The sequence below is a fragment of the Chiloscyllium punctatum genome, chromosome 9 (assembly GCF_047496795.1).
Source record: "Chiloscyllium punctatum isolate Juve2018m chromosome 9, sChiPun1.3, whole genome shotgun sequence".
In the NCBI taxonomy this organism is placed as follows: Eukaryota; Metazoa; Chordata; class Chondrichthyes; order Orectolobiformes; family Hemiscylliidae; genus Chiloscyllium; species Chiloscyllium punctatum.
In genome coordinates, this window is record NC_092747.1 from 110,677,471 (window position 1) to 110,693,744 (window position 16,274).

General features: G+C 39.9%; 1 protein-coding gene across 1 annotated transcript in view; it reads left to right on the forward strand.

Annotated features, from left to right (window-relative positions):
• The window catches only part of pcca (propionyl-CoA carboxylase subunit alpha), a 372,170-nt gene that overhangs the window by 156,390 nt on the left and 199,506 nt on the right, over window positions 1–16,274 (forward strand). The window contains exons 11-14 of the mRNA XM_072578057.1: window positions 1,787–1,881; window positions 4,330–4,480; window positions 15,365–15,508; window positions 16,023–16,097. Of these exons, the coding sequence (XP_072434158.1) occupies window positions 1,787–1,881; window positions 4,330–4,480; window positions 15,365–15,508; window positions 16,023–16,097 (465 nt within the window). The remainder of the gene's footprint in view (window positions 1–1,786; window positions 1,882–4,329; window positions 4,481–15,364; window positions 15,509–16,022; window positions 16,098–16,274) is intronic.

Below are 16,274 nucleotides of genomic sequence, written 5' to 3' on the forward strand. Positions count from 1 at the left end.
AAAAAATGAGTTCACTATATGATCAGTCATGAATCTCAGCAAGTGTTGTTTTAGTATTCAAACAGGTGATGAAAGGAGAATTTGGACTTTAATTTTTAAATGTGTAAATTTCGTAGACTCCATTGCACTGAAACAGGCCATTTGACACAGCTGGTTTATGCTAGTAATTACGTTGTGCACAAATCTCCTTCTGTCCATCTTCACCATGCTGTGTCAAAGTATCCTACTATTTCTTTCACCCCTTAATGTACTTACCTCAACCAATCCCTGCAGTTGGAAGTTCCACATTTTCACCACTCTGGATAATGATTATGCTCCTGAATGCCCTATTCTAGTAATTAGTGATTATCTTATAATTGATAACCCCTGCTTTTGGTTGGTCTTCAAAACAATTGGAAACATTCCAAATGTACCCTGCATAATCTTCAAGACCTTAGTCAGGTTATCTCTCAGCTTTCGCTGAAAAGTGTTTGATTTCCTAATGCTAATAAATCTGTAACGCAGATGCGCATGTCGACCCTAAATTGTGAATTATTTTTAAAAGAGCCATATAGAAGCCTGACATCATCCAGGGAAAGCAACCTACTTGATTGACACTCCATCCACCATCTTAAACATTCACTCCCTCACCACTAATGTTTAGTGGCAGTTGTATGGGCCACATGTAAGCTCCACTGCAGCAACTCACCAAGGTTACTTTCGACCGCACCTTCCAAACCTGTAACCTCCACCATCTAGACGTACAAGGGCAACAGGGCACGTGGAACACCACCACCTACAGGTTCCCATCCAAACCATCCACCTTCTTGGCTTGGAACAAGATTGTCATTCATTCGCTGTCATTGGGTCAGAATCTTGGGATTCTCTTCCTAACATCACTGTGGATGTATCTATACCATATAGACTGTAGAGTTTCAAAAAGCCAACTTGCTACTATCTTATGAAGGGAAACGATGGATGGAAAGCAAATCTGGGCTAGTCAATGAAGTCCATTCTGTGAAATTATTTAAAAGAAAATAAATAGGGAAGATCCCTGTTTTATTCCTGCAGTGGCCTGAATCAACTGATCTTAGCTGAGATGCCAACAGGGTACTGCAATTAGCCTCAATACATTTGGATAGGAATGGGCAAAATTGAGGTATGTTGCATTGCTGTTCTTCATCTCATCATCTCCACTGGTGTACTGGTGATGTCTTGTGATCTGCTGGGGAGACTAAGTTCATAAGACATACCCATGAAGTCAATCAATCTGCATCCACTCACTGTCAAGCTCCAACATGATGAAGAAGCACTTCAGGACACCTAAAACTTTTTGTTCTGTTACGCATGGTATCTAGTTTTATGAGATTTGAAACTTTAAAGAAAGGAGAAAGTTGGGGCTGCAGATGCTGGAGGTCAGAGTCAAAGTGTGTAGCGTTGGAAAAGCGCAACTAGTCAGGCAGCATCCGAGGAGCAGGAGAATTGACTGATCAGAGAATCCTGATGAAGGGCTTATGCTTGAAACATAGATTCTCCTGATCCTCAGATGCTGCCTGACCAGCTGTAATTTTCCAGTGCCACGCTCTTCAACTTCGAAGACAAATTTGGGGACTTAATGCAAAATAAAATCTGTTTTCAAATAGTAAATATAATTTTAAATTTGCCTAAAAAATGTGGAACTTGACTACATATTTGGTGGATGATATTGTTCTGGGTCCATGTGTTAGTGTGCTTTTTCCTCCATTATTATATGAAAAATCATTTCATACCCATAAATGCCTTTCAATGCAATAATGTTTGCCTGTAGATTTTAGGAGACAAACATGGTAATGCCCTCTGGCTGAACGAGAGAGAATGCTCCATTCAGAGAAGGAACCAGAAGGTAGTTGAAGAAGCACCCAGGTACGCCATTTAACAAAATGTTTAATTACCTTCTTACTAATTAGTGTCATTAAAGTTATGATTACAAAAAAAATCATTTTCAACTTTAAATACTGGAAGACAAAGAAAGTTATGGATGTTCTAAAGACCAGAATTGGAAGGGAGCAGGGTTTGTGGAAGGTTGTGTGTTTGGAGGGTATTGCAGAGATGTGGAGTGGTGAAGCGATGAGGGTTGAGGGCTTTGAAAACCAGATAGAAAATTTTAAACAGGTAATGCCAGATTATAGCCAATGTTGATCAGTAAGTACAGGGCCAATGGGTGGTTGCAACATTTATGACAGTTAAGGAAAGGGCAACATTAACAACCAGGAAAACATTGGAATAGGCAAGACCGCAGGTAATAATGTTCTGGTTGAGTAGCAGATGCGCTGAAGCAGTTCCAGAGATGGTGAGTGTTGCGGAGATTTCAGCTTATGATGCACATGATATATGCTCAGTGTTAAATAGGTTTAAATGGTGTGTCCAGTGTTAGACAGTAACCAGGAGGGGGATGGAGACTGTGGCTAGGGAACAAAATCTTTACTGGGGAGCAAAATCAATAGCTTCGTTCACAGCAAATTTTAGTTGGAAGATATTTCTGCTCATCCAATACACGCTGTCAGGCAAGTAGTCTTCCTTTAAAACTTTAAAACAGAATTTGTCTTCCTTTAAAAGTTTTTTCATAATCTTTTTGAAAATACATCTATGATTCACTTCTGCCATTAAGGAAAATCTACAAATTTCTTCTGTTTATTGTTAGTGGTTGATGTTGTAAAGTTAGAAACAACTTGCATTTCTATAGAGCCTTTCACAACCTCAGAATAATCCCAAAACCAATGGAGTTTTTTTTTCAACTGTTACATGCAGGGGACACAAGAGTTATTGTGAGCTCCCACAAACAGCAAAGTGACAAATATGGCTAATCCATTTTATTAATGTGGGTGGGGGAATAAATACTGGCCAGAACTCTCTTGTTCTTTGAGATAGTGCTCTACAGTCTTTTATGTCCGTCTGAGAGGGCTGAAAAGGCCTTAGTTTATTGTTTCATCTGAAATGCAGCACTGGAAGTGGGAGTGTCATCCTAGATTATGCCCCTTATACATTCATGACCGTGTGGCCAAATTTCACCCCAACTCCATTTATAACACCAGTGTTGGTCAGATTTCAAACAATGATGAGATAGAATAAAGGAAAGAGATTGAGTGCTTAGCAGCACAATGTAAAGACAGCAATCTCAGCATCAATGTCAGCAAATTGAAGGTATTGGTCATTGACTTCAGGAAGTGGAGTGGAGGGCACTCCCCTGTCTGCATCAATGGTGCTGAGCTGGAGATGGTTGAGAACGTCAAGTTCCTGGGAGTGAAGATCACCAAAATTCTGTCCTGACCCATCCACATCGATGTGATAGCCTAGAAAGGAATCAGTGTCTCTACTTCCTCAGGAGGCTAAGGAAATTTGGCATGTCCACAAAGACTCTTACCAATTTTTAGAGATGTACCATTGATACATCCAGATAGGATATTTTTTGTGCACGATATGGAAACTGCTGATCCCAAGACTACAAGAAACTATAGAGAGTAATGAACACCGTCCAGTCCATCACTCAAAACAGACTTCCATCCATTGACTCCACCTACACTTCCAGCTGCCTTTGGAAAGCAACTAACATAACCAAAGGTCCCTCCCATCCTCGTTGTACTCTCTTCCACCCTCTTCCGTTAGGCAGAAGATCTCAAAATTTGAATACATACGAACAGATTCAAGATCAGCTTATTCCCTGCTGTTATCAGACTTTTGAACGGAGCTTGCAAATTCTGATCTCCCTGTCTGCACCTTCTCTGCAGCTGTAACGCCATATTCCTCACTCTGTTCTGCTACCCTGATGCACTTTGTATGGTACAATCTGCCTGTAGAGCATGCAAGACAACACTTTTCACTGTATCTTGGTACATGTTTCAAAGTAGGAATTTATAAAATGTCACATGGATTGACTGCCTATAGATTGTGTACTTTTTGAGCAAAATAAACTTTATCTGGAAATACAATTCTGCAAATGCACATTCACCCCATTGACTTATATGTGTGTGTGCATGTGAGGGAGAGAGACAGTGTGTGACAGAATGAGTATGTGCCTGTTAGTGTTTGTGCATGCTTGGTAGAGTGTGTGTGTGAATGTGACGGAGTATAAGCCAGTGAAGGATGTGCGCATGGGTGTGAGTGTAAGGGGTGTATATGTGTGTGTCAGTGTGTGTGTATGAGAGAGTGTATAGTGTAGTGGAGTCACCTGTGCAAGTGACAGCAATAAATCTAACTCAAACTCAAACTCAGTCTCTTGGAATAGAACTTGAATCCACACCTTTCAGAGGTGAATTTACATGGTTGATGGCTTAGTTGGCACTGCTAATTTTTTTTGGCTTTCTTTTAATGCAGCACTTTTCTGGACCCAGAAACTCGAAGGGCTATGGGAGAACAAGCAGTGGCATTAGCCAAAGCTGTCAATTATTCCTCCGCTGGTACAGTGGAATTCCTTGTGGATTCTAAGAAGAACTTCTATTTCTTAGAAATGAATACTCGCCTTCAGGTACAGAAAGGCCTTGTCTTATTTCCTTTTTAAACTGATTGGGAAAATGAGACCTAGATAGAGTTTGTGGCAAGGTTATGCTAGGTTTGAGCAAGGTAGAAAAGGAAAAAACCTTTTCCAATTAGATAATTTTACAAGGTCTAAGAGGATATAAATTTAAAGTTTTGGCTGAGAGGTGCTGGGAGGGTGGCAGCGGGGATATGAGGCAGAGTCTTTTTGTGTAGTGAGTGGTGATGCCTTAGGCCTTGCAGCTTATGAGAATGGTGGAATCAGAGACAATCAATGATATCAAAAAGAAATTTGATAGGTACTTGAAGGTATTAAACTTGCAGGGTCTTTGAGGAGAAATGGGATGTCTGGATTATCACAAAGACAACTGGCATGGATCCAGATATGGCATAGAGGACTCTGCAAGTATTTTGAACTCAGTGGGGAATTTAAGTGTATGTTCTTTACCCAGAGAATGTGGAACTCATTCCTGTGGGGAACATTTGAGATGAACAACCTACCTGCATGCAAGGAGGAGAGAGATGAGCACAAAAGAGAAAAACATATTTATTAACGGAGTGAGATGAAGGAGGTTGAGAGCAGGCTCATGTCCAACATAAACGCTAGCATAGATCTGTTAGCCTGAGTGGCCTGTTTCTCCACTGTAATGTCTATGTAATTGCTGCTGTAGTTGCTTTGTACACATTGCCCCTTGCTTCAAAGTGACCTTGAGGAGGGGGCAATTAAGTACCACAGAGGGTCCCAGTACGTAGCTAGCCGCAGTGCTTTGATATTTTTCCCACATGGCAGCCAAAATTTCCTTTCAGTTTTTTTGTAACTGGATGCATGCTGTGTTACACTAAAAATTTATGTTAATGTCAGCAATAAAAAGAAAGCCTTTTGAAAATAATTTTCAAAGCAACAGTCTTTTTACCTCAACTAATGACGTGTTTTATTGAAATAACAAAAATGTGGGTTATGCTTTTAAAAATAAAAGAACAATATTTATATAGAAACATGCATTTTGACAATCATTAGTCTTTACTCTTTTGTGATCTTTTAGTTACAAGAAAAGGCACTTGTCTGGTTGCCTTTTGCAGTTTGATATTAAAATGTCTTTCTCAGTCTTTTGTTTATCTCTATTTAAGATTCTCTGCATTGTTTCACAGGAAAGAAAATACTGCATAGAGAGCAAATTTACCAGAATGTTATGAAGGGTAAAATACTTCAGTCATGTGGTGAGACTGGACAAGCTGGCTTTGTTTTTCTTAGAGCTGTGCTGCATATGGGAGGTTTAATGGAGGTGTTCAAAATTCTGAAGGGTACTGATAATTAAATAAGAAGAAACTGTTTCCACTGCCAACAGGGTCATTAAGCAGAGGTTACAGATTTAAGATGATTGACAAGATAACCAGATGAGAATATCTTTTGCGTAGCAATTTGTAATGTTCTGGAATGCACTGCCTGAAAGGTCAATAGGAGCAGATTCAAAAACTTTCAAGAGAGACCTGCAAATACATATTTCTAATTAACCTGTTCAAATGTGTTGTGGCATACCTCTGGAACAGGTGGTACTTGACCGCAGAGGTAGGGATACTACAAGTATACCACAAGAGAACTTGAATATATGCTGGGAAAAGGAGAATCCTTGCTTTCAGAAACAATTGGATAGTTGTTTTCTTTCTTTCTAGTTGAGATGCATTTAATAGTAATGTGTGATTGTCATCTTGAAGAGAGTACTTGATTCCGATTTTTCCAGTAATCTCTTTCCCTTTTCATCTACTTTAAATATTTCTGTTGAGGTTGAATATTAAACGTGGGAAGCTGTTGCTTTGTGTGTATGTGATGTGGAGAATCTTTGTCAACCACCCAGATTAGATATTTACTGGTGACCCGAAAGAGAGTTGCCCACACACTTCTATGGACTGCACTTATCACAATTTTAACTTTAGAATGCTGATTGAATCAGGATGTTTTTTAATTTTTATCTAAACCTTGCCACTCCTTTGGCAGCAGAATAGGAGGAAATGACTCAATTTATTTTTTTTCCATAACATTCTTTAATATTATTCCCAATTCGCTAAACCAACTAGTAATGTTGAGACATGGTACTGTGCCAGACTGCAAACCTCACTTGAATTGATATTGAGAAATATTTCTTCATACTGTACAGACTAGGGTCGTATTCTCTGGAAGGTAGAAGATTAAAGGATGGTATAAACGATGTGCTTAAAATGACTCAAGAATTTGATAGAGTGAGATTATTTCCTATGGTGGGTGGGTCCAGAATAAGGGGATAGAATCTTACAATTTGGGCCACCGTTTTCTGTGGTGTTGTCAGGAAGCACTACTTCACAGAAATATTAGTGGAAATCCAGAATTCTGAACTTCACCAGTACTCTCCCAAAATATCTTTGAACGCTAAGTCAATGAATAGGTAGGGACAGGAAAGGATTATGGAACCTAGGTGGACAAATGGAGCTGAGATACACATCAATCATAATCTAATTGATTAGCCAAACATGGTTGACTGCTCACTTATGTTCTAATGCTACGACTTCATTCTGTTCCTATCTATGTCATTGTGGAAGCTACATTATCTCCTTTCATGGATGTTGGTATGGTCCCCTAGGTGATCAATCATATGCTCCCATTCAGAGCCAGCTCACCTAACCATTTTCACGTTTCCCATTAGAAACTTGGTCCAGAAATATGGAGTCAATGCTTGGACGTATTCTCTGCTCTTCGACCATCAGTACTGGATCTATTAGAAAGGCAGATTAATTGTGAGCTGCTGCATACTCATGTCTGTGTGTGCTGATCTTCTTGTGTTCCCATACAAAAACATTGGTCCCTTTAATCACTTTTTTTCCAAGGATTGAGTTAAAAATTGGTGTGATAGCATCCCAGTAAAAAGTGATTGGCAAAAGAACTGAAGGTAATATGAGAAAAATCATGTTTACACAGTGAGTGGTCAAGATCTGGAATTCATTAATGTGATGGAGGCAGATTCAATTATGCCTTTTAAAAGAGGACTGAGTATTCATCAGAAGAGAAAGGAATTACTGGCCTAAGGCAAATGTGAGTAACTGCTTGGTCTTGCTAAAAGCCAGCCACAGACATGATAAGTTGAAAAGTCTCCTGTGCTGGAACCATTTTATGAATTCCACGGCTCTATGAGTTTATGTGGTGGCTGCTATCATTACCATAGCAGGTAAATTAGCCTTTTTGCTACCAATTACATTGACAAATCCTCCTTTATATTCACTATGAAATTTTAATATCTGGGAGTAATTGAATCAAATCATTTTAAGATCAGTTGGTACTCCAATTTTCTTTTGTTACCGCGTTCATTCATGGCTTTCATGAAAGGGAAGATATTAGAAGACATTGCAGTATATCAAGAAAATGACTTAATTCAGAGCTAACATCCATTCTTTGGCAGCTAGTCTGATCCAACCATTCTGTGTGGAAAGTTAAAAATCACACAACACCAGATTATAGTCCAAAGGTTCAATTGGAAGCACTAGCTTTCGGAGCACTGCTCTTTAATCAGGTGGTTGAAGGATGAAGGAGCAGCACTCCGAAAGCTAGTGCTCCCACTGTATGCAGTGGGAGATCAAACATGGAGAGTCTTGGCTTTGTACACTGCTAGGTATTAATTATCCATGAAAACTCTTGAACCCAACTTCTAGGCTGGCACTCCAGTGCACTATTGGGGGAGTGCAGCACTGCTGGAGGAGTCTTTCTATTGAGATGTTAAAGCAAGGCCCCATCTGCCCCCTCAAGAGGAATAAGAACCCACTATATTATTTGAACGAGCTAGTGAGTTCTGTCTGATGTCTTGACTGCTATTGACCCCTCCAAGAAAATAGATAAACTGATCATTCTCTTACTGCTAGTTGTGGGACTTGCTGTGTGCACATTGGCTGTTGTGATTCCTTCATTAAACAGTGGCTGTACTTCAAATATTTGTAAAGCACTTCAGAAAATACTGATGTTGATGAAGGTGTATGGAATTGTAAGCCTTTCTATTCCTTTAATGCTTTTAACTAAATTATTGACTGGTGGAAAGTGAGAGCTTGTGTCCCAGTAATCACCTTGTCAAACATGTTGTGAATTATTTCACCATCTCTCACCTTGTCAAGTATCTGGAAAGCTTGAGTTGCAAAACATCATTCTGTAGATGTCTTACTTGAAGATTTATAAAAGATTTGGATAAGAACACTTTAGAGGAATATGGACCATAGGCTGGCAAATGGGACTACATTAGTTTAGGATATCTGGTCAGCATGGAGGGGTAGACTGAAGGGCCTGTTTCTGTGCTGTACATCTCTGTGACTCTGTTTTAAAGCTGTAGGAGATCCAAAGCCAATCAATGACAGAGAAGGTGGTTCTTTACTGAACCCCCCTCCACCCCATGAATTTCAAGAAGCTATATTTATGGGGAAATATGAACTGCTAATTTTCTGAATTACTTGAGAATCCCTTTGTAAACATCTCAGGTGACCTTTCGTCTTTTTTTTTGTTACCTTCTGGTCAGTGAGCTACTGCAGGTAAATCTACCATGCTGGGCACTGCAGATGAGCTTGATATTCTTCTCCTTCAAATGTTAAATACACACACTTTCAGCAGGGGCACTGGATCACGATCAAGAGCTGAAACCTGGGCCAGATTCTGTCCTTTGATACGCATGGCTCCAAAATCACAGCAGGCAACTGTACCAGTGAGCTGAGTCACTGTGAATTATTCTGAAGTCTCTGTGTAGCAATCTCATAACCAGTGAGTTTTCTTTTGGAAAGATTCCTCTTATAGTCCCATTCCTGGTCCTGATTGCTTTTTCTTCTAAAACATTCTTTATTTGACCAGCTCAGACCAACTGGGGAAAGGTGGTCAGTTCAACTTGTCATCACCTACAGTAAATAGAGAGACTAGTGAGAGTCTTGTGCAGTGTTTTTGCAACAGAATGAAAATATACATTGGGACAGTTCAGCTGCTCATTGCTAAAGGATAGAAAAATGGTTTTCTGCAATTAATATATACAAAATTCAGAAGAAAGAGAAGACAGTTTTGTCATAGTTCAAGTTTGGGCTGAAAGTGAGTACCATTGACTAATAGCTAAACTCCAGTTTAAAGAGTAACATCCTTCTTCTGCAGTCCCATTGGCCAGATTTGCACTATACAAACTGTTTGCTCTTTTAAGTAATGACTTTTATTAGAAAAATGTCAAAGTGTCAGTTAATTATGAAGAAAATTTCCTTGGATTAGAAGCTTCACTGAGTTAATTGCACCATCTGCTCTGTAGATAGTGAACTGGTCTCTGCTGAAATTACCCAGTAAACAAGTGTCTGGTAATATTTTGCAAGACATTGGGGTTTAATCTGGATGTCAACACATTTATTTATATCCAGAAAACCTTCAACTAATTTTATTTGTAAAGTGTTTTTGAATGCAGCCGTCCAATTACATAGTTTCAAATGATAAGACAAAATATTTGTTGTCCTCCCTTCTCACCTATCCTCATCTTCCAATCCTGACTGAGGTCAGAAACTTAGACTAGCCAGTGGATGCATTCAGACTGGGTATTCCCTTAACAGCATCATGCAAAGCTGTTAGCAGCAATTTGCTGATAATACAGTGACTCCATTTGTTGAGCCCAGCTATTGTGCATGCTAAGCACTACACAGCATCATCTGGAGGGAGAAAGCCTGAAGGATCCATCTGCTCATTTCTGTTGCACAGAGTTGATGTAAGATTATATTAATCTGGTTGCTCTTTGGAACAGGTTAGGGAAAGTAGGCAAATGGATGATACTTGGAATAAACTGTTAGGAAACCACAAACCACTTCAGAAAATATAGTGTTAAAGAACGGACTTCTTATCAGATGAGAACAGTTTCTTGATGCTAGTTGTGATAACATAGCTATGCTTTTTGTATGTGTGTGTCTAAATTTTAGGATTTTTGTGGAGTGACAACGTTTGTCTCTTGGTAGTGTGTATGTTTCTGTATGTCTGTATAACTGTGTGTGTATATCTGTCAGAATGTGACTGTGTAAATGCCTATCTGTGTAGTGGTGTTCATGCCAGGTTCTGTATGTGCATATATCTGTGCATATTGTCCATGTTTGATACATATGTTTGACAGCATGTGTCTGTACATGAAGATGTGTGAAGATGTGTATGTCTATGTGCTGTATGTTGGTGTGCCATCTGTGTGTGGGTACGTTGTATGTCTGTATGTATTTGTGTTAGCTTCTGTGTCTGCATTGCATGAGTGTGATTCTGTGTGTGCAGTTATTTGTGTGTCTGGATTGCATGTTTGTGTGCTTATATGTCTGGATTGTGTTTGTATGTCTAGATCATTCGTATGTCTGGATTGCTTGTGTGTTTGATTATCTAAATCATGCTTGTGTGGTTTTTGTGTCTGGGCTATATGTGTATCTGTGCTTGTGTGTCTGGGATTCAGCATGTGTGTATTTATGGGACTATAGCTGCATATTACAGTAACTGCTAAGGAATAATGAACTGATTTTCTGCAGACTTTGTGTTTTTTACTTTAGAGAAAAGGACAATTCCTTCCTTTGCAGAGGAGCAATGGCTGTTTGCTATCTCTTCCACACCCACAAGATGTTCAGTGACCTCGGAGCCAATGTAATGACTCACTGGGAAAATGCATTAGAAATTGAGCCTCACTATTCCTGGAGTCATCACAAAAGCTAAAGAATTTATAAAGCATGCAAAGTTCCTCAATTTACCTGGCTTTTAGATACAGGTTGTTAGGAAACATGGACCACTTTTTGTACTGAACAATCTCTGCTATTTATTACAAATAATCAGACTCTAGCCACAGGTAATCAATTATAAACCATCAACATATAATATTACTAATTAAAACTCTAATCCCCTTATAAATTCTCCCTTACACTCATATAGGCAGACAGAATAGGTTATGGACAAAGGGGAAAGAATGGAAGACAGTTCAATAGCCTTTGCTGCCAGGTTCTGTTGTTGTTGTTGTCATTGAGGTGGTCTTTATGACTCTTCTGCTGTACTTTGCTTCATCCAGTTCCAAGATGATTAAAACAAGTGTCTGACTTTCAGCTAAAAGTCACAGGTTACAACAGCTATTACAACAACAAGGAAAACAAATGATTTTATTCATATTTACAATAAGATTTGACTGAAAAGAACAGAGAAACCATTCACCAGCTGGGGAAACAGTGGAGGTGGTTCTGGATGTCTTGAAATACATAAAAGTGTTTAAACCCAGAACCTGATCAGGTGTACCCTAGAACTCTGTAGAAAGCTAGGGAAGTGATAGCTGGCCCCCTTGCTGAGATATTTGTATCACTGATGGTCACAGGAGAGGTGCCTGGAGGTTGGCTAACGTGGTACCACTATTTAGGAAAGGTGGTAAGGACAAGCCAGGGAACTATAGACCAGTGAGCCTGATGTTGGTGGTGGAGGGAATCCTGAGAGATAGGATTTACATGTATTTGGAAAGGCAAGGGCTAATTAGGGATAGTCAACATGGCTTTATGTGAGGGAAAACATGTCTCACAAACTTGATTGAATTTTTTAAAGAAGTAACAAAGAGGATTGATGAGGGCAGAGTGGTGGACGTGATCTATATGGACTTCAGTAAGGTGTTCGACAAGGTTCCCCATGGGAGACTGATTAGCAAGGTTAGATCTCATGAAATACAGGGAGAACTAGCCATTTGGATACAGAACTGGCAAAAAGGTAGAAGGCAGAGGGTAGTGGTGGAGGGTTGATTTTCAGACTGGAGGCCTGTGACCAGTGGAGTGCCACAAGGATCAGTGCTGAGTCCGCTACTTTTTGTCATTTATATAAATGATTTGGATGGGAACATAGGAGGTATATTTAGTAAGTTTGCAGATGACACCAAAATTGGTGGTGTAGTGGACAGCGAAGAAGGTTATCTTTAATTACAACAGGATCTTGATCAGAATGGCCAATGGGCTGACGAGTGGCAGATGGAGTTTAATTTAGATAAATGCGAGGTGCTGCATTTTGGGAAAGCAAATCTAAGCAGGACTTATACACTCAATGGTAACTTCCTCGGGAGTGTTGCTGAACAAAGACACCTTGGAGTGAAGGTTCTTAGTTCCTTGAAAGTAGAGTTGCAGGTAGATAGGATAGTGAAGAAGGTGTTTGGTATGCTTTCTTTTATTGGTTAGAGCATTGAGTACAGGAGTTGGGAGGTCATATTGCGGCTGTACAGGACATTGGTTAGGCCACTTTTGGAATATTGTGTAAAATTTTGGTCTCCTTCCTATTGGGAGGATGTTGTGAAACTTGAAATGGTTAAGAAAAGATTTACAAGGATGTTGCCAAGGTTGGAGGATTTGAGCTATAGGGAGAGGCTGCATAGACTGGGGCTGTTTTCCCTGGAGCATGGAGGCTGAGGGGTGACTTTATAGGGGTTTATAAAATCACAAGGGGCATGGATAGGATAAATATGTGGGGGAGTCCAGAACTAGAGGGTGTAGGTTGAGGGTGAGAGGGGAAAGATATAAAAGAGACCTAAGGGGCAACTTTTTCACGCAGAGGGTGGTACGTGTATGGAATGAGCTGCCAGAGGAAGTGGTAGAGGCTAGTACAATTGCACCATTTAAAAGGGCACCTGAATAGGAAGGTTTAGAGGGATATGGGCTTGGTGCTGGCAGATGGGACTAGATTGGGTTGGGATATCTGGTCGGCATGGACAAGTTGGATCGAAGGATCTGTTTCTGTGCTGTACATCTCTACGACTCTATGTGCAAACTTGTGTGTTTGGATACCCTCTCTATGAGTTTGTGTGTTTGGACTTTGTGTGTACCTGACGCATGTGCTTGTGTGTCTGGATTGTCTGTGCACGTGCCTGGATTGTGTGCCTGAGATTATCTGTGTGCTTATGTGTGTTGAGATTTTGTGTGTATTTGTGTGTCTGGAGTGCCTCTCTATGGATGGATGATGTGTGCACGCACATGTTTGGCTTGTCATGCTGCACTGTGATAAAGCACTAAAAATTGAACCCTGCTAATCCTGGAGTCATTCTGGAGTCATTTTAACAAGATCCTAGACTTGCACAATTTGCCTCATTTTCAGATCCAGGTTGACAGAAAGAATGGACCAGGTTTCTGTAGCTAACAAGAGTTATTATTTATTACAAGTAATTAGACTTCAGCTACAAGTAAACATGTATGAATTATTGGCATATAACTCTACTAGTTAAAATTTTAAGCCCTTTATAAACTTGCCATCTGCACATACAGACAGAAAACAAATTGTTGGCATTAGAGGCAGTGGGAGAAATTGGGAAAACAGTTCGGTAGTCCCTGTCCATAGGATTTGCTGAGATAATTCTTCCGCTGATCAGAATGCTGCTTCTTTGATCTTCCTTCTCAGGATTCTTTTACATGTTTGCAGAAGGCACAAGGTGACTGGTTCACCTTAACTAAAGGTCTCTGATTTATTAATTAAAAGTCACAGCTTGCAACAACTGCTGAAGGAAAAATAAACTATTAGTTTCTTTAGACTTATATTTTTTCTCTCCGCAGAAAGCCTTGAGAGTTTCTGAGCTGATGAAATCTGTGCTTCTCATTGTTTCTGGCCTAAGCTATTCACCCACCTGGGAACCAATTGCATAGTTGCTGATAGGCAGAAGGACGTTGTCATCAATGACTGGTCACTAATCCACAGACCAATCGGTACTCATTGCCAGCTGAATCTGCCATTTGGACACAGCCCTTGGATCCAGCCTGTCTGTTGCTACTACTATTCCTGCTTCAATAGCAAATTATCAGTAGTAGTTACAATGAATGTCAGGTTACTTACTTTCAAAAACTGCAGTAATCCTTGGCTTTTATAAGTTTTCTCCCCCCGTTCAGTCTACAAGCAAAAATACTGAAAAATAACAAGATACGTTCTTTGTAGCCTGGATTGCAAGTGTGGAATATAGTTGTGTGAATGAATTCTTATGTGTAAATATGCATTTTTGTTTGCGTGTTATGTGCACTTGTAAGTGTGCATTATGTTTGTATGTGCTGGTATGTCTGCAATTTGTGTGTATTCCTGCAAGTGTGTGTGTGTAAATCTGCGATAGTGTATGCGTACATACACATGTGTGTCTGGGATTGTATATTTGTACTTGTGCACTTGTGTGTCTTGGGTTGTGTTTGTGTGTGGGTGCTTGTGTTCTGTGATTGCATGTGCAAGCCTGTGTGTCTGGAATTGTGTATGCGCAAACACTTATGTGTCTCGGATTGTGTGTGTGAGAGTGTGTGCATGTTTGTGTCTGGGATTGTGTATATAATGCTTTTGTGTCTGGAATATATGCATGTGTCTGCATATGTCTGATTGAGTGTCTGTGTTTACTTGTGTGTATTTGTGCTTTATGTGCAAGTATCTGCTTCTTGGATTTTACATGTGTGCCCAGATTGTGTGTGTAAGTGTATTTTTGTGTCTGGACTCTTTGTTTTCATGTGTCTAGTTTGCATGGGTGTGCTAATGTTGTTTGTGTATATGCTTCTGAGTCCAGATTGTGTCAGTTTGTGATAGTGTCTCTGGATTGTGTTTGCGTGTGTCTGTTCTCTTGTGTCTTTGAGGTTTCCGTATTACATGTGTGTTTGCCTTTATCTGGATTGTGCATGAATGGAGAGTGAGAGAGACATGGTGAGAATAATGTCTGTTTTTGAGCAGGTGTGGGTGTTTGTCCATATTTTTAATTTTCTGTTTTTGGGTAAAGCCTCTCTTTGTTGTTAGTGAACTGAAAAGCACCAGTTGAAGCGACAGTCTTGCCCTTGTCTAGTGAGCTCGTGCATGTTCCCACTTTGTGTCGTTGTTTATCTTTCATTGTTTTTCCTTGACGACTTTTTCTTTGTGACCTTGCAGGTTGAGCATCCTGTCACCGAATGTATTACTGGCCTGGACCTAGTCCAAGAAATGATTCGCGTTGCCAAGGGTTACCAACTTTGTCACAAGCAAGCTGATATTCCCATCAATGGCTGGGCCATTGAATGCAGGGTTTATGCAGAGGTAAGGTTTAGTTGGCGTTACAGTTCATAAGAAATACCATCTGATGGATTTAGAGATAGGATAGCTTTGATTGACAATTAAATTGAAATTCATAATTAGTAAACATACTTTTGATAGGACTAACGTATAGGATAATGTATATTGCACAATAACTCCCCTTCCCCCAGTTTCCCCAAACTTTAGTTCTTTTCCTTCCATAAAATGATTCTCCTTTAATTACCTATAACATCCTGAAGGCTTTGTTCTGTTACTTTCTCTGTTGTCTTTAAAGCACACTAACAATTTTGTAATTTGTTATGCAAATCAGGAAACCTTTCTGAATGGGAGAGGTGTTTATTGGTCATTTGCTCTGTGGTTAAAAAAAAGTGGAGAGAAAAGACTCCAAGTGTAATTTCATGTCTTCAGTCATCCAAACTGGCCTGGTCAATGGGGTTGATTGTATGAACAGTTAACACTACTTCCTGTGTTTTATCCTACAGTTAATGCTTCCTCTTGTTTGAACCTCTTTCTCTAGGATCCTTACAGATCTTTTGGGTTGCCTTCGATTGGCCGTCTCTCTCAGTATGAAGAGCCTCTACACATGCCCAATGTAAGTTTGCTGAGTACTGTGTTGTTTAGGGTGTAGGTTTGCTCGCCGAGCTGTAGGTTTGATATCCAGACGTTTTGTTACCTGGCTAGGTAATATCATCAGTGGCGACCTCCAAGTGAAGCGAAGCTGTTGTCTCCTGCTTTCTATTTATATCTTTCTCCTGGATGGGGTTCCTGG